Here is a 25,826-nt window from a genome sequence, read left to right as displayed (position 1 = left end):
TATCAATATTGTTGGACGACAGGCTAATGCCCCCACACTGAGTAGAGAAGGGCATGCCAATAAGAAGGAGATTCAACTAAGGAAAGAGAAAAGGTATTGAAGATAAACAACCAAATATTAGCTGAATATTGATAGTAGCTTTCAAAGACAATGGGAAGTTACTTACCACAACGATTGTAGCACCAGGATTGGTCTTAAGTGACACATGAACACACACCCTGACTGGTCGGACACATTCCCTGCAGACAGTCCTTAAAATATGCGTGCATTCTATAATATGAGCTTCCTTGTGTTCTGCGTTCATGTGATAGTTTTGGATCCTTCAAGAAGGGTCTCAAGGCTTATCTGTTCAGTGGCGGTTCTACATTGAATTACACCCAGGGCGAGACGCCCTTCGCCCCCCCCCCCCCCCCCCCCCCATTGAAATCAAAAGGCTGTTATGGTAAGACCGATTATGTTCTACACAGCTAAAACAGCCTGGGGTCAAATTGACACCAAACATAAAGGAGGGTTACATAAACATTCCCTTACACGCTAAATGTCTGTTATTACATGCTATATTAGGGAGGAACACTCAGTTATGACGTTAAACTATACTTTGTCGCGAATATAGTTGTAGCAAATAGCAAATGTTCGTCTTTGCTACCTACAGATTTGAAAATTCCGTTGGCTAATTACAGGGCCTAACCTAAATAATGAAAATAAATAATAACTGAACTTGTAACAGTTTTGTTGCAAAGCACACTATTATGGTGAAATGTTATCTCGTGTTTGTTGAGTTAAAACCGAAATATTGTTGTTGCATAGCAAGCATCATAGCAAAAAGGCTAACAAACGTAAGAGTTAGCCTATACCCATTTTTTTCAATTCGCCATTTCACACAATTAAAAAAAACTAAAATGTGCAGGAACTTTAGGCCTATATTTATAATATTATGAATTGTCCGTTCCATTTGGGAGACCCAGACAGATGAGCTGTCTGTCCCTCTCCCCTTTTTTCACACAGCTTCTGTGCACGGCACCTTCTCAGCAAGCAGGGGTGCCTGCAGCTGCCTGAAGGGGGCGCCAATTTGCAAATTCCCCACACAGTGAAATGATAGAAAAGAGAAAACCGCTTCGCGGCGCAGATTTTTATTTATTTATTTTATGCTCGTGCGCCCCCCACGTGACATGAAAAAATGCCGCCCCGGGTGGCTGCCCGGTCCGCCCGTGCCTAAAACCGCCCCTGAGTCTTTGGATCCTTTTTCACGTGACCTGCATAGGCTCAGTACTGGTAGCTAGATAAAACAGAAATGATTCGTTCATTTTGACTAGGTCTTCGGATACGGATCTTTGGATAATTTTTCACGTGACCTGCATAGGCTCAGAAGAGGAAACAGAAAGGATTTGTTTACCTCGTTCACTTTAGCATGACTAGGTTTAGTAAGACGTGAATGATATTTGTTCACAAGTAATAATTACAGGTTTCGTTATTTTAACTTTTTTGTACTTTACTTACAGTTCAGTGCAGCGTTATTGTTTGCTGTGATAATTGGTAAATGTTAGTGTGATAATAAATGACCATTTCAAATCATACAAACTGTCATAATACATTATTTTAATGCCGGAATTTCTTTTAAAATAGTATCTGCTGGTTTACATGCATTAACTTACATGAGAATATGGTATAGCCTACGTGTTTGCCAGGGAATTGGCTATACAATGTTGAGTGACTCCATCACTCGTAACATTAGATTAGAGCCATCGGCAGTCGTATACTGTGTACCTGTGGCCAGAACTACCGACATGGAAGCTAATCTTAGGGTGCAGGCTAGCACTAGGGCTAAGGCAAAGACCAAATGGGGAGAGGGGCTGATTACTCCTAACAATTGAAGGCCAGCCTAACATCATTGGTGCCGACATACATGACAATATTCTTGTACCTATCATCAATGCGTGCACCATGGGCCTTATAGCAAAATTTGTCTGGCCCATCTCTGGGCCACATCCTTGCTCCAGTTCTGGCCGGGTCCCCGGCCCAAAACTGGTCCACATACTGAAAACAGACACATACGATGTGTTCTGGCCCAGATGCGGACCCCACCCTGTAAAATTGTAATATTGTGTTATGTGGCCCAGGTCTGGCCCAGACACTGTAAGACACATATGGCTGAGTGTCGGCTTGGTCCCCGGCCCAGTTCTGGCCCAAACACTGTAAAACTGTTCTGGCTGACTGTCGGCTTGGTCCCCGGGCCAGTTCTGGCCCAAACACTGTAAAACTGTTCTGGCTGACTGTTGGCTTGGTCCCCGGGCCAGTTCTGGCCCAAACACTGTAAAACTGTTCTGGCTGACTGTTGGCTTGGTCCCCGGGCCAGATGTGGCCCAAAAATGGCTACATGTATTCATTTTAGAAGGAAAACATAAATTCAAAAATTTTAAAATATATAATCTTTTATAAAAAATATAGTTCACTATCAGGAAAATGTATAAAAAAAACAAAATAAAAAATAAATATATCTTACACCCACCCACCCATGTTACAACCATTTTAAACCACTATGGACAAATCACAATTAAAAATAATTTATTCAACATATGTACAGCAAAACAGAGATTGAGAAAAAAAACAGATTAAGAAACTATTTAAAATAGAACATGAACCAGCAAAACCAACCAACAAACTGATTAAAAAACAATTGAAAATAGAACCAAAAATAACAACAACAAACTTTATATATATATAAATACATTTAAAGACCCTCCTTTAGCATCAAGCGTCTTTTTCTTCCTCCCTCCATATCCGACGCCAGCTGAAGCCACCTCTTCATGGTGGCCTCAATGTCCGCCTCAGCAGCATTGGCTGTGAGGGGATTTCTTCTAACTGCAGCTTTGAAATAAAGCAATACATTTTGTAAGATCACTGTGAAATCTCAAGCATTGGTTATGCTTCTACTATGGTCATTTTTGCACAGGTTTGATCAGTTTGATCACTTAAATCTAAATCAATGCGCAGCCAACGTGCACATGCACACATGTAAATAGACACTCACGCATACAGACATTCCTTGCCTCCAAGTTATGCATTATGCACACCTAGCCGTGGATTAGTCCTTAGATATCATCTGGAAGAGACAGGTAATTATGTTGGTAAACAGATGTACTTACCAATCACAACCGCCCTGAGCTGCAGACTGGCAAAGGGATGTTTTCCCATTTACTCCCCGCCAGTTGATCTTCATGGCAAGAGAGTTGGAGATTACCCTTTTCAAGGTTCTCCATGTGCAGTCGCGCACATCCGCCCCCCCAATCAGTCCCAACCAGTTGACCTGAAACGGATAAAAAAAACGATATTATAATTATGTAGTCATATTCAAAGAAATTATGAATAAACATCAACTGTCTGCATTTAAACTGTTTTCCATGTTTTCCTCCTCTACCAAAAATTAGAATTGTTCCCTCATATCAAAGTGATGTTTCAGTAGCTGTGTAATAGTGCAATTGTTACGGGATTAAATAAATCTTTGGTTGTACTCAGGACTCAGGAGTTTTTCTTCCAGACTGAGGAGTTGAGGCAGTAGACCTTCCTCAATGTTGCCTGGCTGGACCTGCACCTCTCGGTGCTGGAGAAGCCGAAGAATTTGGCTTTGTTGGTCCAGCACCATCTCTAACTTGGTCAGGACCTCCCTCAGTATGGCTATAACATAGAAGTTAACAATAATGTTTTTAGATAAATACACTACAAACCTATACAACTCCATCCTCAAGGCCCATTCACACCAAGGACAATAACAATAACTAAGATACAGTTTTAGAAATCGTTCTATATATAAAACAATAGTCCACACCACAACGATAACTAACGGAACAATATAGTTTGGATCACTTTCAAAACTATTTCTTTCCAGGTGATGAACAAAAAACACAAATGCCAGTAATATGGCTGAGTAGAAATCACTATTGACCCTACCTGGTTCTGCTGATTGCTGGGGTGGGCCTGGCACCACTACAAGAAAACAATATATTAAGGAGGTGAGGAAACATTATCTACAAAATGAATACCTACAAAGGATCAGAAAACAAAAAAATACACTCACATGTTGAATTGATAGGCTCCCAATTTGACAGGAGCTCTGAAAAAGAGCAGTTCTGGGATGCTGCTGCCAAATTGGGGATGGTGGGGACTGCAGGGTAGGCAATCGGGGGGGCAGGTTGACATGTGATTCTAGGGGCCGGCTCGTCTTCTGAATACTCTTCAGGGGTGCCAATCCGGACACTTCCTATTAATTTTTTTTTTATCAAAGTAAAAAAAAAACTGTAAATATGACCTCAAAGCATCAAGGAATAGTAATGCTACCCATACGTTTTGCGCCTTTGTGGCCTTCGTGGCCCACTCCCACAATCAGCGTCTGATTGGAGGTCAGACCATGTCTCTGCCTCTTTGGCCTTCCTCCTGCCCTCTTCATAGCTGTCTGTAAAACACAGTTACATTTAACCTTATTAGACTCAGGCTAAGAATTAAACAAACACCATAAGAAATACAGGGTTGAGCCAAACAACAGGTCTGTTATACTGGCAAGTGGAAAAATATAATCTAGGGACCACAGCATGCTGCAATTGAAGTCATGTATTCTGGAGGGTTGTGTAACAATGTACCTAATAACTGAAACCTAGCTTTAAAATGTCAAATGTACCTGTTATATACATCGTGCGGACCTCCCACCGGTCCCAGTCAAGGCTAGGAGCCATTAGGGTCTTGACGGACTGGTGGAGGGCCATGCCCCTCAAGTTTGGCCAACCACACTGGCCATTCTCCTCCCAAATTGCTGGGACATCTGACCAACGTGAAAACTGAAACTATTTACAACCTCAAGTAAACAAAATAGCTGTGCTTGAGTATACAGATCTCAGCATACATGCAGCCCCCTTAACAAAGTAACACTTGTGTAATGACCGGCTTGTTTGATGTTTGTGGGCTGTTTACGTCATCACGTAGGTGCGTGCAGCTGTAAAATGCTAAATGACTTGAATGGAAAGAAGTTCAATGCAGACGTTATGAAAAGAAGCAGCATTTCGTTTCTAAATAATCGTGTTTGGTGAACAGAATAATACTACATTTGGTTTCCCTTTGGAAAGCGGAGCGAGGTAATATGTATATGCGTTGAACTTGTCAAACTTGTCTTATTCTCATTCCTTTGTAATATTTTACCTCCGCACGTGCCATGTATGTAATTGCTAGCAGCACACGTTCGAGACATAATTCCTTTGTGCTATAACCTGTGTGTATTTACATTGTTGTATTTGTGCATTCTTTTGTATAGTTTTACGGTGTCTACGTGTACGATGTATCTTGATGCAAAGAAATCAACGTCGAACGGCGATAGCTAAGACATCAGTGAGAACCCTCTGCCCCCTCGTGCTTCCACCAAGGGGTTGCTAACAACCAATGTTAACCACAAACCGAGGCTATCCAAAATCCAAGCACCAGAAGTCCACACGATATTAACTTTAGCATCAACCAGTCAACGGCAAAACAACCTCCCCAATTCCAGGGAGTCTCCAATCAAATTCTTGGCTAGCCTCTATATTTTACAACCAGGCTCAAGAAATCAAGCTTGTAAAGGTAATTATGCAGCAGAGGTAAAAAGATAGTGGAGATGCTACTGGCTTTTATATCCCGCTCAGTAGAATGGTGAAGAGATTGCAGACTACAACATTCCTATCTATGCGTTTTTTGGTGCTACATAAACAACTGACTCTACTGGACAGAGAACCAAATGGGGAAAGGACTGTCTTTATCCTGCTGAAAGGGCTAAATTAAATCACTGACACAAGTGCAGTAGTGGCACTGCAACAAATTTGTCTTTTTTTGGTAACCTCACATATTTCTCAACATGGTCAAATAACTCAGTGATTTTCAGGGTTGATGAAATGTTGCCAACCAGGAAGATACCCAACTTACAAGAATTCAGAGGATACTCAAAAAATGGTTCGATTACTTCATATTCCCTGAAAACAATATGTATCTTATCCTGACACTGAAGGATGTTGTCAACCAAAACAATGCAACCACCAATCTTAACGCATCTGTCTCCTTCACTTGATACATTAATTTTGGTACCACCTATGAAAAGCTCCTGGAACTGAAGTACTGGCAGGCCCACTATAGAGGGTGGAACTGGGCCACGGTCATGCTCCTTCTGCAACTTTCTCTTTCCATGTGAAGCTTCATCATTCACTGTAAAAGGGGCCATTTCTGAGATCCGCCGAATAACCTGGGCTAGTGGATGATGCGGGGTTCTTACCATCTTTTTGATTTGACCTAAATAATCCTCAAACGGAAATCCCGATATAAGGTCCAGATTGCCGTGTATCCTAACATCCTCGGAAAGATGGGTTAGCTCATGAACATTGTAAGTAACAAATTCAGGACCATACAATTCACCAAAATGTGTCACAAATGAAACAAGTAATGTGTGTGCAAAGTCATGAAGATTTGCTGACAATGAAGGACTAGCAAGGATGAAAATGGCAACCGATAACAACATGAAATTGTTGTAGACTGAAGCTGACAACACATTTCGGAGAACCACTGGACCTGTGTACAACAAGAACTGTCGCAACTCTGTGGCTTTCCACCTGAGCCTCTCTGAAAGCTGTCTGGGTTTACGAGCAAAATCCATGGGAATGAAGCTTCTTAAGCCTACAAGTTCGTTTGAGATAAGCTGCATCTGATGAGAAGACAAGCGGCAGAGTAAGGGCCCTGATGCAATCCACAAATCCAACAGTCTACGTACTACCTCAAGACAGACGAGATGCATGTAATCATGAAGAAAAGAAGACACCATGCCTATGCCTGCATCAACTAATGGTGACTTCCTCATATGATGCTCATCATCAGACATCATTTCAAACGACAGATCAGTTCGGACTGGGCTATTGACTTCTGGAAATGTCATCCTATGTTTAAGATAAAACGCCTGTTTGGAAACACTTGTCACAACCTGAGTAACCAGTGTGAGATTTTGTTCCTTTAATGTAAGCTCTTGCTGGGGCATCACAGATGACAGAAGTGACCTTAAGGAAGCATTGTTTCCCCTTAATAATGAATCCCTTGCTCAGCCCTTGTAACTCACTGACAAGATCTTTTAGATACTCAACCAGACAACTTGGCTTTGAGTTGCCACAAAACAGAGCAATGACAACTGGCTTTTTGACAACACCCTTTATCAAGCCAAGGATTGGCCAGAACTGGACTGAGGAACTCTTAAACAAAGGTAATCCATCAACATTCAGCTGCTATTTGAATTCATGTCTGTTAGGAATGTGACACCAGATTCTTTCAAAGCTTTTTGCAAAAGCTTTTAAAATGCATTTAAAATGCTTTTAAATGTAGTGGTAAGTACCACCAGCAACAACTTGGATGGTGTAGGAGGTAACCGTATTGAGTAGAGTTCTGGCATCTTTTGGTAGAAAAGGATGATACACTCTCAAGATGGCCAGAAGTGCAGTCAAAGCTACTAAAGACACCCTGAAATGAACTGCCCAGTCACATAGAGAATCAGTAAGGGATGGACTAACATTTTCCATGTCATCATCATCCTGGGAATCATCTTCGCTGTCATATTTTAGTCCCTCATCAGCCTGATCCTGGTATTCCTCTGAATTACTAGCATTATCTGCAGGGCTAGATCCACAGCTGCAGACTCACCAGGAAAGGAAGCAAATGTAGAACTCACCCTTTTAACTGCTCGTTTTCTAAGACTACGCCTATCCATGTTTTACCTGAGTTGTTTTTCTTTCTTTCTATTTTCGTTTTCTTTCTCCAACCTGAGGAAACAAACAAGTGAGAAATCAACATGATGGTGTTGCAGTATAAACATGTATTTTTCTGTTTATATTATAAAATACAGCATGTGGTAATCAATTAAATATAGATAGATATAAAACACTAAAAATATTGAAAACAAATGAGTTAATGGTTTATAAAAGTTGTTTAAAATCTAAGCAGAACATAGTGAATGGCATATTCATTCAAAATGTCAATTTATTAAACGACAAACATGACATGATTTACTGATGACTTATTTGTAGAAATGTTGCCATTACGTTACGTCCATTCATATTTCTGTTATGAAAAACTTCTCCCATGCCGCCTTTTCCATACTCTAGCCCTCTATGTTCATCAAATTACTGTAGCATTCTGAAATCTGACACAAACTACTACACAAACTTACTGTAGTCTTAGAGAGAAAATTATTGATCAATACATTGAATTCCAACTTTATTTAATGACCCCATTCTAATTTAGAGTCATACATAAATCGAAATTACTATGATTTGTATAGCTGGGATATATATATACTTCTAGTGCTTTAAAAAAAAAAAAAAGACAATTTACAAACGCCGCTAGATGGCGCAACACTTGCCGCCGTTTTGAACCAACAAGTGCATGCGCGCTAAATCGAAGTAGAAGTCTTAGTGAGTTTGATAGTATCGTTGACATCGTTGGTCTCCATTATTACCAAGATGCCTCAGGAACATGGCAAATTACCCATAGCATTGGATTTACTGATTAAATACAAGTTTTTTAAGGGTTGTGAGTAGCCTATCAACATCAAAACGTTTAGCTCTAAATTACTTCTAGACAAAAATACATGACCACATTTCTGTAAAACTTGCTAAATAAACATTATTTACCAACACTATATAGGCTACCTTTTAAGCTATGCTAAATATCTTGTTTAGCCAGTGGTCGATTGTGAAAAGAAGATACTGTAGGCTACCTACCAACGCTAGCTACTGTAGAGCTAATGCTAGCTATTTTTTAATTTGTGGAAATTCTGTTCTTTACCTCCTATAATCACTGGATGGTCATACCTTTTAAACAATAGATTATATTTGTAATCTGTCCGCTATTCTACATTGCTGAAAAAATCATGTATTTCACACACTATCTAGCTAGTTAAAATGTGTTAATAATTAAAGGGTTAATCAAGGCTTCACTTACCGGTTCTGAATTCGAAAGTGAGCAGTTCGCGCTCTGCAGTGCGGGATGGTCAGTAACGGCAGTCGGACTGTATCCGTTCCAGAGGTAGTGGGCCGATAGTCGCTTTACGGAATCGGGCCCAGGGCTGGATTGACATCTGACGCAAATATTAATTGGCTCCAAACTGTAATTTCCACTAGCATCGGGCCACATAGTGTATTATGTCTGTCTGCCGCAAATATCTAGTTATGGTAGACAGGGTGTGGGCCGCATCTGGGCCGGAGGAAATTGTATGTGTCTGTTTTCAGTGTGTGGGCCAGTTTTGGACCGGAGACCCAGCCAGAACTGGAGCAAGGATGTGGCCCAGAGGTGGGCCAGCCACATTTTGATGATCCAACTTGCCAATATGCCTATGGTGATAGGAGTTTCCAGTAGGACATCAGCAAGTAGAAGAAAAATACATAGGCCTAGATAATTAAAAAACACGGATACATAAAAAATGCATATATGGGTTTGCTGACTAGACTACCATGCCAGACTCGGCCCAACCTAATGAGACCTAATGAGACCATCGGCTGAAGTTCGACCTGCACGGACTTCAGTCGATGGTGCCACTGAAGCGCCGCTTAATTGCACCAGTAACACATAACTTGAACCATAATCGGTCCAGGTACAGTGCAATGTAATCAGTACGACGCCATGCCAGAGTCGGCCGACTTAATGAGACCGTAAGACTACTTCAGCCAACTGGACTTCAGCCGATATAGGGCCAACACTAAAGCATGCTCGTGAATCAACTTAACACATAACTTGAACCATAATCGGGCCAGGAACAGTGTGATGTAGTCAGTACAACTACACCATGCCAGAGTCGGCCCGACTTAATGAGAACGTATAGCTTCAGCCAACCCTGATTTCAGCCGATAGAGACAACACTCAGACTAAGCAGCATGCTCGTGAATCAACAACGTAACACATAACTTGAACCATAATCGGGCCAGGTACAGTGTGATGTAATCAGTACGACACCATGCCAGAGTCGGCCCAACTTAATGAGACCGTATAGGCTACTTCAGCCAACCCGGACTTCAGCCGATAGTGCCAACACTCAGGCTGAAGCTAGTCATGCTCTTTGCATCAACAAAGTAACGCATCATTTGAACCATAATCGGGCCAGGTAGAGTGTGATGCCTAGTCAGTACGACGCCATGCCAGAGTCTGCCCAACTTAATGAGACCGTAGGCTTCTTCAGCCAACCCGGACTTCAGCCGATAGTGCCGACACTCAGGCTGAAGCTTTGCATCAACAACGTAACGCATCATTTGAACCATAATCGGGCCAGGTACAGTATGATGTAGTCAGTACGACTACACCATGCCAGAGTGGGCCCGACCAAGTGAGACAATACTTCAGCCGACCCGGACTTCAGCCGATTGTGCCAACATTCAGCCGGAAGCGGGCCGACAGTGCTTGCTATGTGTTTCCTTACTACCAAGTTTGCTCCTAACAGCATCACCGTTTCAGAGAAAATTTCTCCGAAGACTAAGTTGCTAAAAACTCATACTGGAAAATATGACTCCTAAACATGAGCCGAGTACACCAGCCGAGTGCACCAGCAGAAAATAGGACTAATATCCATGGTAATTATAATGTACAACAGTTTGATCGCACATGCAGCGCGTCTTGTTTATAGGCAACATATGGAAAGGACATTAAGGCGAGAAAAAGTTGTCCGTGATCGCACAAATCCACTGTTAATTTTATTGGTGATCGATTTCCAAGCTGATTGTTTCTGTTTGTTTGTGTTGATATTATATTTCCCCGTGAGCACGCTTCTATTCTGAGTAAACAACTCTAGAAGTTTTCTAATTTCTCTATCAGTAAAATGTATTTTCCTTTTCTTTTCTAAATCCATGGCTTGTTTTGAAGGGAGATAGGCTATAGCTAGTGCGCTTTGGATAGGCTCTTAAATGTGTTGCTTGGCAACGATTGACGCTTTCGCATTTTCACAAGGACGCGCATCTTAAAACCAGGCGTAGCTACGACCGTGGCCTGTCAAGCTTGGTGCACTCGGTGTAAATTCAAATCACAAAGTCGGACGTAACTAAGACCGACGTAGGAGTTAAGACCAACTTTTTTACGCCCAGCTGGTGCACTCGGCTCCTGAATGCAGTGGACTCACCAAAACCTGGCTTAAGCCTGATGAATATACCCCTCTGAATGAAGCGTCCCCTCTGGATTTTGCGTACTCACACATTGTTTGTGCTTTAAGATAGGTGGCAGTGTTGCTCTGATTCCAGATTCAACCTCAGTCTGAAATCTGTAAACATCTTCAAAACATTTGAAATAATTTGCACGAAACCACCCTCTACATTAAAGAGGAATAATCCTACTACTCCTGCTCCCCCTCCTCCTCCTATGGTTTCTTAAATATTTCCCTCAAATTCGTTTCTGGGAGTTTTTCCTTGTCTTCCTTGAGGGTTTGGGTTGGTTGAGGGGCAGTTCTTAGGGCGTATGTTAAGACCTCTGTGACATTGCTAGTAAAAAAGGATATATAAATATATTTGATTAGAAAACATGTAGCCTAATTTTGTGCATTGATGACACAGCCGTTTTGAACATCTACTCTTCGATGCTATTGGTTAGTGTCAACATACCCACCCCTTTTTAATGTTGGAACCAACATACCAACCCCCCTTTTGACGTTGGGACCAATATTGCCCTACAAAAGGAAGTATTGAACACATTTACATTTAGTCATTTAGCAGACGCTCTTATCCAGAGCGACTAACAGTAAGTACAGGGACATTCCCCCGAGGCAAGTAGGGTGAAGTGCCTTGCCCAAGGACACAACGTAATTTTGCACGGGCAGGAATCGAACCAGCAACCTTCGGATTACTGCCGCAATTCCCTAACCGCTCAGCCACCTGACTCCCACAAACACACCAGTTTGTTCAAACCAAACCTGCCAAGTGTGAACACACCGCAAGTCTGTTGCTAGATTAGGGTTTTAATGATCGTTTTGACATTTCTGCGAAGCCGTTTCCATTTCAATTATAAAATGACATTAATAAACACAAATAACTACAAAAGAAGTTTGGCACATAAGTGGTTCACTGCCATCTCGACACCCATTCTTAGTGCAAAGTCAAAATAAATTCCAGTCTTTTCCCCATTCAATGGTGATAGACTTTGGCAGAACTCTCCCTTGGTCTATCCTATTCATTTCAAGCCAGACCCCTTTTTACCCAGTGTAGCCTCTTCTGAAAACATAGAACCATTCAATAATACGTCTATTAATTGTGTATAAAAAACATTACTTTGCACACCTCCATTATCCATGTTATATTCAATAGTCTAGGTTGGGATATTTCCCCAATTAGTTGCTGTCAATCATGTTTAGAGATGTAAACAGGGCCATTGTCTGAACAGTTGTTTGTATTTTTCTTCATTGGTCCTATAATTCAGCAACACTTTTTCCCCCTCTTCCTCCTTTCTCTGTCTCTATGTGAGTTGATATGAACCGTGTCCTTCTCTCTCTCCCTTTCTTTCTCTGTACGAATCTGGCTTTGCTTCTTTGCCCGAAGAACCATGTGAGTGAATTCCATAAACATCTGAGGGGAAAAATGGAAAGTGGGAGCAGAGATTACAACAATGAACAAAGAGGTAATAAGGATAGACTGACCTCAACCCCCCACCACACCCCCGTCTGGAACCCCAATGTAAGAAGGCAGATTTCCAGCTCACCTCTTCTACATTAATGTTCTCCTTGGCACTTGTCTCAAACACCCTGACTCCCACTGACTCCCCAAACCGCAAGGCATCCTGGGTGTCCACCTGTTTCCTGGTGGGGTCTTCATTTTTGTTCCCCACTTGGTAAAACAAAAGAATGGAGGGTGAGAAAGATTGAGGTACTTTTACAGTACATCTCTTTCTTCCTAATACATCTTTACTCACATTTAACAGTCTTTTACCTAACCACCGCAATTGAAAAATAATTACCATACCAATGATATCACACTTGCCTATACATTTTCTAAATTATTCATCAATCAAATGACCTTGAACTGTCTATAACTCAAAGTTCACCTATGGAGGGCCCAAACTCTAGCCTGGCTCTGCCCTCCTACGTACTTCCGCTCAATTTTATTTTTGCTTCTGTACATAGGTCTGGCCATGAGGTACGTAAGTCAGATTTTTCAGGTTGATTTTCTACCGGCGAATCAGCGAACAGAGGGAGTGGCTGAGAACGATGACATTGATGTCGTGCGCTAGTTTGTGTTGTAGTTCCGGAATGGCGGCGGAGAAAGATGCGAGCAAAGCCAGTCGGCCCGTTGTGGCAACGCTGCCGAATATCCAACAGCTAAAGCCGGAGCAAGAACAAGTTTTTCTGAGTTTTGTTGATGGCCTTAATGTTGTGGCCCTCCTCCCCACGGGGTTCGGGAACAGTTTGATTTTCCAGCTACGGCAGCTAGCTCTGTTACAGTAGTGGTGAATGAATTGGCTAAGGCGAACGCTAGTGATTGGTTATGGCAGATCAGAGTGGCTCTGGGCAGATCCAATAGTTTTAAACTTCAACAGAGTACCCGCCTACAAGGAAGTCAACGCTTGTCAATGGAGCAAGGCCAGACTCTCTGTACAAATGCAATGTACGAGAGTCTGGTTAGGACCAGGCTACCCAAACTCACCCAAAATCTTACAAACGTTGTCACAGTTCTGAGAAATCTCATTTAGCCACCTCTTCACATTCACAAAAGATTCCGGATTTGTGACATCGTAAACAATGATTACTCCATGGGTGTTTCTGTAGTATCTGTGGGACAAGAAAGAACGCGTAAAAAAGGATGGTAAATTAAGTTTTTCAAAGAATATTGATTGTATGACTTAATAAAATACATTCTTCATTTTGGTACAGGCTGTGTCATGAGTTATGTGAATCTAACATGACCCAGTTTTAGAGTATAAACAGATGGCTTACGTGGAGGTGATGGTTCGGAATCTCTCCTGCCCTGCTGTGTCCCAGATCTGCAGTTTAACTCTTTCCCCATCAATGTCTATGGTACGAATTTTGAAGTCCACACCGATTGTAGTTATGTAGCTGCCTGAGGGTCACCAAAGACAATAGTGTTTAGTTTTCCTGACTCAACCCCCCTCCCCATGAAAACATGAATAAGGGCAGTCATAACATATTCTATCTAAAGTAAACATTCATAAAAGCACCAGAAATAAGAGCTCTTTCAACACACCAGAGAAGGAGTTGTCTGCAAACCGCAGAAGTAGACTGCTTTTCCCTACATCTGAGACAGAGGTAGAAAGTAGAAAGTGATGACAATGTCAATAGGAAATCAAGCATCCCTTTTCCACAGTACTGACAAGACAACCAACCTACCAGTTACAGGTTAAAAGTTCCCAATGATTAGACCAAGTCAATTTGATTAATTTCTTAAATCTTCCATTTGATTTACATAAACGATATTAGATAAGACTCAACATTATAATGATATTATAGTCAGGGGTGCAAACTCATCAGGGATTAAAAAGGTGACAAGGATCCGACCCCCTCGGGGGGTCCGGGGCATGCTCCTCGGGAATATATATTTTTAAATATATATATATGCATAGTCAGTGAACACTCTGAAATGAATTTGAGGATTATAGGTCACATGACCAAAAGCTATTGAAGTTTGAAGGTTTATTTTGAATTAAGAATGAACTTGTAATAATTTGAGATGAAAATGAACAAAATAAAGGCTGTGCAGCATGAATGCATACATCTTCTAAAGTTTAACATTATTTTGACGCTCTTAGTTCATGTTGTTGAGAAGCTATTGACTTTTGAAACGTGTAATTTGTTGATGGTCCCTAAACATACGCTTTGTTTAGGCAGCCAAAAGCATTGGCTAAGCGGCCGGTCGTAGCGGCGCTAACCAGGGCCGGTTTAAGACAATGGGCTTTAGGGGCTGCAGCCCTGGGCCTCGCCACCAGGGGGCCTCAGGTTGCCCGATGTCGAGTGAGTCAACGGCACCGCGCATATCATTAGAAAAATTCAGAGTGAAAACAAAAATAATGTGCGAAAATGTCCGGTCAAAGACAGCACGAAATCCGCAATGGGACTGAGCTTGAATAGCTTCGGCGACTTTTTATAGTACAAAATCGCTGTAAATCAAAAGGAGATGGAGTCTTTCGACAGACCCTCCAATCATCAAGCAGAAGCCCCGCGTCCAGGCCAGCCCACTCCTCCATTCGACGCTGAGCGTCCGTGGGCGGGACATAATCGCAGCATTTATCCAATGACCGTATAGTTTCGAAGCACTGAAAAAAACTGTTCAAAGCAGCCCCATTGAAGTCCATTGAAGCTGGGCTTCAACAGGGAAATGCACTGTGGCGCTACGGGAATGTATGAGAAGGAAATCAGTCAGTCGACCTGCTACGTAGCTGATTCTGAACGAACTCGTCTTCGAGATGATCGTGTTCTTAACGCATTTAAAATGTTAACACAATAGTAAATATTTGACCATAAATTTTTTTTTATTTTAGGGGAAGCTGAGCTTCCCTTGCAGTCTTAAAGAAATCGCCACTGCATACAACACTATTTCTGCTCACGAGTTCCATTTTCACTTTCTCTCAGCCTACTGCATTGAACGGTCCACCTACGTAACCTTATTACCTTCCCGTAATCAACGGCGGCGTCATTATTTCGACCAGCGTAGCGCGCGTAGTGCAAGCGTAGGGTTTGGTGGCAAAAAATTCTAAGGTTCGGCCGAAACTGAATCCCTTCAAAAAGCCCAATATTCGGCCGAATCCAAAACCGAATCCTGGATTCGGTGCATTCCTAGTCAATAGAGCATGACATACTGCGCCAACTGGACTTTGAACAGCTCATTGATGAGTTTGCATTGAGAAAGAGCAGAAAACAGGCATTTTAATATAATTGATGTGATGATGGTGAGTCACATGTTTAAACTAATCATATTTATAGAGTGGTTCTGTGGACTTTAAAGCACTGATGTGTCAGTGCACCTGGCGTGGGTTTGTGTGCGTGTCATGATATATATCTATATCGTGTCGGGGCGATATAGGGGCCTCATCCTGGTAATTAGCCCCAGGCCTCAAAATGTCTTAATCCGGCCCTGGTGCTAACACCGGTTAAAATAACACAATACTGGGTGTCCGAATATCTGTTGAATATCCAACTTCAAACCAACTTTACCACGGTCATTCACCAGCCTAATATACAATACAATCAAATCATCTCTGTCCATGACTGCACCTTTAGCTTGCTCTGGGTATATGTGCCCCACACAGGTATAGCAGAACTGCCCGCAATATAGTTAGGCTATATGTTGTTATCCCCAAAATAGCACAAATTAGCATTTCGTGAGCACGAATTAGGATTTTGCGCCCACTTTTTTCGTGGGCACTTTTTTTTTCGGAAGTCATGTCTGGGGCTCTTTAAATTACAGACCCGAAGACTCGAAATAAAAAGTGTGCGTGTCATGATGACATTGATCGGCCAAACGAACAAGCTGAAGAAAAAAATACTCATGACAGCTTGCGTTCGCAGATTTCTTGGAGTGTCTCTGGGCAGATCCAATAGTTTTAAACTTCATCAGAGTACCCGCCTTCAAGGAAGTTAACACTTGTCAATGGAGCGATCCCAGACCCTCTGTACAAATTAAATGTACGAGGGTCTGGTTAGGACCAGGCTACACGGCCCTGCCATCTCATGCCCTTTTATGGGAATTAACTGGGCGTTTACCTATGCTAAATAGTAGCAACGGGGCACAAGCTTTCAATTTACGAAATATTGGGATTCATCATTCTCAGACCACACCTGTGAACAATTCTGCTGTTTAGGAACACGTCATGAATCACACATAGATTTTTCTTAGGAACTTTCTTAACCCTCGGGTCACATGATCCGAAGGTTCACAATGAACCATCGTTGTGTTGCCACAACTTTACCCAATACAAAAACAAATAAAAAGCATTTTCTTTTAACCTTCGCAATGTGGGGGGTCTGAGACAGCCCAACGGTTAAAAGAAAATGCTTCACTTTGTTTTTGTATGTGGTAAAGTTGTCCCAATACGACTGTGGATCACAATGACTGATGGGTCAGAATGACCCGAAGATAACACAAGGGTTAAGAACAAATTTAACCCTTGTGCTGCCTTTGGGTCACATGACCCAAAGGTTCACAACAAACCATCGTTGTGTTGCGATAATTTTACCCAATACAAAAACAAATAAAAAGCATTTTCTTTTGACCTTCGCGATGTAGGGGGTCTGAGACAGCCCAATGGTTAAAAGAAAATGGAAGATATTGGTGAATGAGGCCCATTGTATGTCTCTATTCTATGTGATAGTAAGAAAAGGAAGTCTGTCACCCCTGAAACTGATGCAGTAACGCTCATGTTAGACTAGCTACTGTAGCCAAGATTCAAATGTTAGCCAAAAATGCCAAGATTCAGCCCAGAAGAATTGAGACGGAAATACTTGTCAATCAAAATTACAGCAAGAGACAGGGCCAGGGAGTTTTTCGGGCGATCTTTATGAGAATGGAGGAATCCTGCAATTAAAATATCCAAAAGGTTGAAAGGTTGAAGGTTTAAAGCTATATTAACTCCATCCGCAAAATTCCACAGATTTGCAGTCTGAATAACCGCAGAAAATGTAAAAATAATATGCAGATTCCATTTGGGCTTGCATATCAGACACCATAATGCAAAAGGAGTGGAGCACAGGGATGTTAAAAGAAGCGATGAAGAAGTGGATCGACTTGAAGATACAAGCCATTGAGGACTTTCCATGAAATTTCCCAACAGGAGGTGAACCAAAGCCAGACAGGGGACCATTCTCATCTCTAGTATTGGAAATTGTTGGAGAGGATTCCCCCACAGTAATTGGCATTTCATGTGGGGTTACGAGTGGAACAGCAGAAGAAGCTCCAGCACTGGATTCACCAGAATCTCACCCACCAGCAGCACCACCTTTCTCTCATACAATCAAACAACCTCTCCCCCTACCTGCAGAAGCATGTCTGCTTGAGCCAGCATCCCTCCAACCCCCAGAACCCACCTTTACTAGACTGAATGTAGTCAACAGTAAGCCTTCACAGTCCCATAAGGATAACTCCAGCAGCCACAAACCACCAGCAGCCAAGTGTGCTAAAGGCAAGAGAAGGCCTCCTGCTCCTAGCACAGAAGTTAACACACTAAAAGGCCTTTGCACACTGGACACGTTTTTTCTTTTGAGCGATAAATTTGCACCTGTATCCAGACAGTGCAAGCTTGCACATCAGTGACGTTATTTGTCTGAGCAATTTTGCGGCATTTACTTTTTTGGACCCAGTTAGATTTTTGAGGTTTTGCGTCCGTCATGTGCACATCTGACCAATCGAAATGCAAGTTGTTGACCATGTCACAACTGTCAGAACATTGAACATGGCGGATCATATCATTGTATTTGGACCTCAGCACCTGGTTTTATAAAAGTGAAAGAACCTGTGTCTAGTGTGCAAAGGCCTTAAGATGTCAAATCTTTACATCGGAAATTGAGAAGCTCACACAGGAAACACAAGATTTAAGCCGGAAAATACAATTTTTGCTTGAAAAGATCAAATTGAACATGGAAATATTTACACGACAAGAAGATCTAAAAGCAAAGGCATATGCCATCACACTTTCAAATAAGCCATTGCATTCAGCCAACTCTTACTAATACTGTTCCGATTTGGTCAAACCTTGCAGAAAGAAAGAATGAATAGGAAAAACATTCATTTTTTTTTTTTTTATGTATTTATAATATTACTGTTTCTATATTTTTTGTGCAATTTCTTATTTCAAACATTTGGATGATTATTATTAGGGATGCACCGAATCCAGGATTCGGCCGAATATTGGGCTTTTTGACGGGGTTCGGTTTCGGCCGAACCTTAGAATTTTTTTCCACCGAACCGAACCCTACGCTGGTCAACGTAATGACGCCGCCGTTGATTACAGGAAGGTGTTTACGTAGGTGGAATGCAGTAGGCTGAGAGAAAGTGAAAATGGAAGCCGAAAAAGTGTTGTATGGCAGTACTTTCCGTCAAAATAAGGCGATTCAAGTTGAGCTATATGTTCAATTTGCAATGCAAGTAGGATTCGGTATTCGGTTTCGGATACGGCAGAATCTTAACCAGTGGATTCGGTATTCGGCAGAACCCCAAAAATCTGGATTCGGTGCATCCCTAATTATGATTAGATATTGTTCTTGATAAACTTAATGCAGTATCCAGTCGGTATAGACTAAGTTAGATGAGGATCCAGAGCCTGCAGAGATTAAAATAAAGAAGGCAATGACGTTGGAGTTAAGTGTAATTGTATACCTCTGTGCAAACAGGCCCGTCGGCTTTTCAGAACACCTATGCACCACTCAACCACATTTCTGGTCTTTGTGTGTGCTGAATTGTCACTGTCACACATTCTCACTGACACTTGCTGTCATGCTTTGCCCCTGGCCATTTGATCACCTAATTTATAATTACAAGGTCAGCATCACACACAATCTGAGTGTTGATTGAGTGGTATCCCTTCCTGTTCACTAAGTAATTCTCGTTGTCTTTGGGTCCCTTCATTTTGATGTGGGTGCCATCTACACAGCCAAGTATGTCGGGGATATCGGCTATCTGATGTTGGAAACTGAACATAGTTGTTAAAGCGCTGACACAAAGATAGCGCAACTTCTCCTTTACATACAGTACATGTATGCACTAGAATTGAATCCCCAACCTAGTTTTGAAATGATCCTGTATCAAAATATCTTAGTTCCAGTCTGCCACACACTTTTAGGGACGGAATTGGGCCCTGTTTGTCGGTCATGTTGCAAGTCTGCTGCTAGCATGTCGGTAATTCTCTGTATCTCCGCTCGTGGAAAACCAAAGCGCAGGTATAAATCAAAGTCATCATAAATGTCCAAGGGGTGTAATCTATCACAAAGAAAACCTTGCCGACGCAAAAAAACATCCATTATAATTCGCCTCCGCCTCATCTTCCAAATGACCCCATCCTTCAAAACGACGCACCATGCCAACCGTTATTTTACGGAGGACTTTACACCTAGTAAGGGCTGAGTGTAAGATTTAAGTTGTGACTTATGTCTACGTTGGAACTATTTCAGTTGGTGCAGCCCTTAAAATGGTAGTAGCACATAAACTCCAACCGAAGTTAGTAGTTATGTTCTTGGCTACATTTGAATTTACGCATTGCTGGTGCAACCCAGTGCCGTTACCTAAGCGAAGAATAAAAATAAATAAAAAACACTTATGTGCCAAGCCATCAGAACCGAGAACTGTGGTTAAAAAAAACGAGGTATGTATTTAACTGTGGGCTAACTGTATTGCTGCATCCCTATTAGGGGTGGGAATCTTTTGGTACCTCACGATTCGATTCCTGGGGTCATGATTCGATTTTTTAATCAAATTTAGATTCAATATATGCTTTCATTTGATTCCAGTTTGCTATTTAGTGTTACTTGTTTCTATTTAACTTTGATAGGCAGTTAAGTGTGGAATAAAAATAATAATAATTAAAAATAAATTAAAAATAAAAACGATTTTTGACATTTGTGAATCGATGTGAATCGCTAGAAGACTGATTCGCGATTCAAACTTCAATCGATTTTTTCCCCCACCCCTAATCCCTATGAAAGCACGAGCCTCTACACCAATCCTGATACTTCTGAGTTCATGTAAAGGCATTTGGACTGGAACCTTTATACCATAACACTACTGGCAATTAGGTTTGCAAAGGGGCAAAAAATGTGTCTGTTACATTTTCGGAAACTTTCCATGGGAATTTTAACTGGGGAATTTTTTAAATATTGAACACTTCTCAAACAGAAAGCTACATTTAAGAGTTATAAACTAAAACCTACTTTCTTGTATTTGCTATTTAAACATTAATACCTTACATCAAATATATTTACTAGTGCTGTCAGTTAACCCTTGTGTTATCTTCGGGTCATTCTGACCCATCAGTCATTGTGACCCACCGTCGTATTGCGACAGATTTACCGCATACAAAGACAAAGTGAAGCATTTTCTTTTAACCGTTGGGCTGTCTCAGACCCCCCACATTGCAAAGGTTAACCCTCGTGCTGCCTTCGGGTCACATGACCCAAAGGTTCATAACGAACCATCGTTGTGTTTACCCAATTTTACCCAATACAAAACCAAATAAAAATAATTTTCTTTTAACCCTTGTGTTATCTTCGGGTCATTCTGACCCATCAGTCATTGTGACCCACCGTCGTATTGCGACAGATTTACCGCATACAAAGACAAAGTGAAGCATTTTCTTTTAACCGTTGGGCTGTCTCAGACCCCCCACATTGCAAAGGTTAAAAGAAAATTATTTTAATTTGTTTTTGTATTGGGTAAAATTGGGTAAACACAACGATGGTTCGTTATGAACCTTTGGGTCATGTGACCCGAAGGCAGCACGAGGGTTAACCTTCGCAATGTGGGGGGTCTGAGACAGCCCAACGGTTAAAAGAAAATGCTTCACTTTGTTTTTGTATGCGGTAAAGTTGTCGCAATACGACGGTGGGTCACAATGACTGATGGGTCAGAACGACCCGAAGATAACACAAGGGTTAAAAGAAAATTATTTTAATTTGTTTTTGTATTGGGTAAAATTGGGTAAACACAACGATGGTTCGTTATGAACCTTTGGGTCATGTGACCCGAAGGCAGCACGAGGGTTAAACACGTTAATAACGGAGTTAACGCAAACCCATTTTAACGGCGTCAATTTGTTTATCGCGAGATTAACGTTCTTTTTGGCCTAGCAAACTTTGTAGTTTTTTCACATGCTGTTGCAAGAACTACTGACGTTAGAAAAACTACAACACCACACCAGATCTAGCTAGACCGGAAACAAAACAACAGGCACGCCGCACACACTTGTTTGGGTTTGCGAGCCGGCTAAAGAGTAGTAGGCTAATGTTTTGAGTGGATGGCGAGCGCGAGACGCCGAAATGGATGCCAATAAGTTCTGAATGGAAAGTTTACTTTTAACCCTTGTGTTATCTTCGGGTCATTCTGACCCATCAGTCGTTGTGACCCACCGTCGTATTGCGACAACTTTACCGCATACAAAAACAAAGTAAAGCATTTTCTTTTACATTTACATTTAGTCATTTAGCAGCCGCTCTTATCCAGAGCGACTTACAGTAAGTACAGGGACATTCCCCCGAGGCAAGTAGGGTGAAGTGCCTTGCCCAAGGACACAACGTCAGTTTGCATGACCGGGAATCGAACTGGCAACCTTCGGATTACTAGCCCGATTCCCTCACCGCTCAGCGGTTCCCGATTCCCTCACCGCTCAGCGGTTCCCGATTCCCTCACCGCTCAGCGGTTCAGGGCGGCTCAGCCACCCTGACTCCTTCTTTTAACCGTTGGGCTGTCTCAGACCCCCCACATTGCGAAGGTTAAAATAAAATAATTTTTATATTGGGTAAAATTGGGTAAACACAACGATGGTTCGTTATGAACCTTTGGGTCATGTGACCCGAAGGCAGCACAAAGGTTAACCCTTGTGTTATCTTCGGGTCATTCTGACCCATCAGTCATTGTGACCCACCGTCGTATTGCGACAACTTTACCGCATACAAAAACAAAGTGAAGCATTTTCTTTTAACCGGTGGGCTGTCTCAGACCCCCCACATTGGAATGGTTAAAAGAAAATTATTTGTATTTGTTTTTATATTGGGTAAAATTGGGTAAACACAACGATGGTTCGTTATGAACCTTTGGGTCATGTGACCCGAAGGCAGCACGAGGGTTAAAACAGTTGCCAAATGGTTCCATTGACAAGACCAAAGTGATCTGTGTGTTTTGTCGTTGTGAACTGAGCTATCATTGCAGCACGTCCAGTCTGAAATACCACTTGATGGCCAAGCACACAGCTGATGCGAATTCTCTGCCCCCTCGTCAAAGCCAGGCGATTGCAATGTTGTTTTCATTAAAAAATGAAAAACAATTGCACCAAGCAATACGATCCACTTTTCCATGTTGATAAGAGCATTAAAATGAGAAAAAAATTATGGGACAAAAAGAAATCAAGGGACATTTAGAATAGATAAAAATGTGCAATTAATTGCGAGTTAACGATGACAATGCAATTCAATATTTTAATCGGTTGACAGCACTAATATTTACCCTATTAATACCCAAAACGTACTAACTGGATGTAGTCCTTGGGCCCAAATGCAATTCAATAGTCCTGCTGTAGTGTGCATGATTCTATAAATTATCTGTGCATGTGATGGGGGAATGCACAGGGTAGAAATTCAACTGAATTTGTATTAAATCTGGTTCTTTTAACCAAGATTGTGCAGCAAAATTCCCAAAATTTTGCAACCCTACTGGCAATGCAAGGTTTCAAATCTAGCCTAAGTGAATTGCAAAACAAGTCTAGATATTGTGGCAAACTTTAGGATAACTCAACATTATTGCCAGGATTTGAACATTAAGATGCACTGACTGGAGTCTCCGATGATTAGAAGCTTGAAGAGATGGTTGTAGTCCTTTCCCGCCATTTTAAAGAGCTCTCTTGGATGTCTCTTCCTCTTCCAATGAATGTGGTTCTACTGCAGCAGAATCCTGTGTTCCCTAGATCCAATACAATTAACTTTTGTAAAATACTGTAGCAGTTTAAAAATCCTGTTGAATTTCTAATTTATCTCCACTGTCCAACTCTATTGCCGTTGACACCGTGTTCCAAAGTGCCAAAGTCTTCTTTAACTTGGAGTCTATGGCCTGTGATCCCACCTCAGTTCCAGTTCCTCCCACTAACACATGTCGGGGATTCCCAATTTATTCCAGTCAGACATGACCAGTTTCTCCTCTTTCTGTTTCCCTCAGTCCACTGTAGCATTGTTTTAACACTTAGTTCCTAAGGTTTTTAAAACATTTGTTCCCCACGTTTAATGGCAGCAACAGTATGGACTTGGCTTGAAAGTCTCCACTACAGTTCAAGACTATTCAATCAAGCAATTGCACCTCCCTCCATGTCCGCACAAAAGAGGTAATTAACTACAGTTAAAGATCCATTTTCTTTTTTTCCATACGCTCTTCCAGTGTTGGTATCATAGCTGTACGGAAACAGGAACACCAATTGGCAGTTCTTAGAAAAAAAATAGACTTCTTTTAGACAGAAGTTTAATCCACTGAGCTGCCTCCAGTCTCAATCTCTCAATTCCGCTTCCTCTCCTTGGTTATGGGTGAAAGAGAAGTGGCTAGCGTGTCTGTTTCCTGCCAAAATCCCTGAACGAGAGAGAAAGTTAATGTTACAGTTAACAAATGGTAAATTAATATGAAGATGAGCATAGAAGCCTGGCACTTTATTGAATTGTCATACATGTCTGATGATCTTTTGCCACTATGTCAATACTGTTGGTGTACCCTGTCCTTATAACAGCTGTGATACTAAATTTAACTTGCACTGCACACACCCTCTCTACACACATATAGGCTTCCATGAATTTCCACCTGAACTCATTAGGTAGCTGGGTGAAGGAGAGGCCAAAAGGTTTTCTGACTTCAATATGGACATTGATGGACGAAAGCATAACCTAAACTGGCATAAGAGAAATTGGCCCTATAACTCTGGGGGAAACAAATACAGCAATAGCAGTCATTTTTCATGAGAACAGGAAAGTGTAGTTGACTATCACTAAAAAGGATGGAAGAGAAAATAGGAATAGAAATAGCTGATTCCCGTTACAGTAAGTAGTAGTAGTAGTAGTAGTACACAAACAAAGCTCCCTAAACTAAACTGGGTGTGTAATCAGTGTCGAGATGTTACTTGGGTCGCAGAAACAGTAACATCAACTTATATGAATACATTCTATGCTAAATAAGTTATCGTTACTCGCTAGTTAACTTACTGTAGCAAGTTTAGCAAACAATGTTCTGGAGAAGAAAAGTATATGTTCCAGCCACAGGGCAAAGAAAATTCTGTAATTATTTTCATCTTGTCAACTCAAACCCGCTAGAGGAAGTCAGTATTTGTCAAGTGGTGATAAGGTTAGCTAAATACCGTCTAGTTCAGAAACTATATTACCCTGGCAACTAGGCTGCTAACATTATTTAACTTTGCAAACAATAACGAAGTTGTCTAGAATTGGAAACAGCAGTAGCTCAATAAGATCAGCGACAATCTAGCGAGCTAACGCTTGTTAGCCAGCAAACAGCCACCCACACTGCGCTAGCAAATTATGTAGGCTAGCTCTAGTGCTAATGCCATCAGATAACTAGCTAGTGGCTTAACTTAGCCTGTAGCCCAAGAACTTCAAGCTGTCTACTAATAAAACATGTCCAGAATCGTCTTTTATCAGCGGAAGTACCAGAATGTTTTAAGGTATTTTTAAGACCAATTACGATTGTGTTGTTAAAACTTACGGCGATGTCTGGGTTCGCAATACTGAAGTTAGAATGTGTAGTCTTCCGTTTGAAGAAGTATGTTCAACACGTCGCGGTTCTTGAAGATTGACAGTTCGGAGTGTCGTGGTCCACGAACCGTTGTCTCGGGCCACACCTGTGAGTTGAGTCACTCACACATGCTTCTGCTAAATCATGTGCCCTTCTTTCTCTGAAAACCTCCCTCCTCCTTTTCCTTCTTCACTCACGCCAGTTTCCCACAGCCAACACAATTGCATCCCGATAACATTCCTCATGCAATTTTCAGCCTGATAAAATTCCTTTAGCTTGATTTGCTTACCAAAAAGGTGAAGAGCCAAGTCCATCTGCCAGAAAGCTTACAGAAGTCGTCAAAATAACAAAACCCAGGTCTTGATCAGTAATAATTAGTCATGAGAA

General features: G+C 41.6%; 2 protein-coding genes across 9 annotated transcripts; both read right to left on the bottom strand.

Moving 5' to 3' along the window:
* Positions 1–2,545: 2,545 nt before the first annotated feature.
* Positions 2,546–6,789, bottom strand: LOC134035056 (uncharacterized). 5 transcript variants are annotated; one of them, XM_062479875.1, is made up of 6 exons: positions 4,339–6,789; positions 4,073–4,255; positions 3,946–3,981; positions 3,510–3,672; positions 3,144–3,304; positions 2,546–2,865 (listed from the first exon to the last, which is right to left on the bottom strand). In XM_062479875.1, the coding sequence occupies exon 1, from the start codon at positions 6,704–6,706 to the stop codon at positions 5,798–5,800; it is 909 nt and encodes a 302-aa protein (XP_062335859.1). In that variant the 5' UTR covers positions 6,707–6,789; the 3' UTR covers positions 2,546–2,865; positions 3,144–3,304; positions 3,510–3,672; positions 3,946–3,981; positions 4,073–4,255; positions 4,339–5,797. The 5 variants fall into 4 exon arrangements, with proteins under 5 accessions (XP_062335859.1, XP_062335869.1, XP_062335852.1 ...); XM_062479868.1 differs by having other exon boundaries at positions 4,073–4,447; positions 4,670–6,789; XM_062479858.1 differs by having other exon boundaries at positions 3,484–3,672; positions 4,073–6,789.
* A 5,165-nt stretch (positions 6,790–11,954) lies between these two features.
* On the bottom strand, positions 11,955–25,634 carry si:dkey-16l2.16 (ras-related protein Rab-35). Of its 4 annotated transcripts, XM_062480045.1 has the most exons (9): positions 25,410–25,634; positions 24,498–24,585; positions 23,778–24,272; positions 23,491–23,618; positions 14,211–14,261; positions 13,943–14,066; positions 13,653–13,777; positions 12,712–12,836; positions 11,955–12,578 (listed from the first exon to the last, which is right to left on the bottom strand). In XM_062480045.1, the coding sequence occupies exons 4-9, from the start codon at positions 23,543–23,545 to the stop codon at positions 12,429–12,431; spliced, it is 630 nt and encodes a 209-aa protein (XP_062336029.1). In that variant the 5' UTR covers positions 23,546–23,618; positions 23,778–24,272; positions 24,498–24,585; positions 25,410–25,634; the 3' UTR covers positions 11,955–12,428. The 4 variants fall into 4 exon arrangements, with proteins under 4 accessions (XP_062336029.1, XP_062336013.1, XP_062336039.1 ...); XM_062480029.1 differs by having other exon boundaries at positions 23,491–24,272; positions 25,410–25,633; XM_062480055.1 differs by lacking the exon at positions 14,211–14,261 and having other exon boundaries at positions 23,491–24,272.
* Positions 25,635–25,826: the final 192 nt, after the last annotated feature.

The sequence above is a fragment of the Osmerus eperlanus genome, chromosome 2 (assembly GCF_963692335.1).
Source record: "Osmerus eperlanus chromosome 2, fOsmEpe2.1, whole genome shotgun sequence".
Classification (NCBI taxonomy): Eukaryota; Metazoa; Chordata; class Actinopteri; order Osmeriformes; family Osmeridae; genus Osmerus; species Osmerus eperlanus.
The sequence above is the reverse complement of the archived record's forward strand: the minus strand, read 5'-3'. Positions and strand labels throughout refer to the sequence as shown.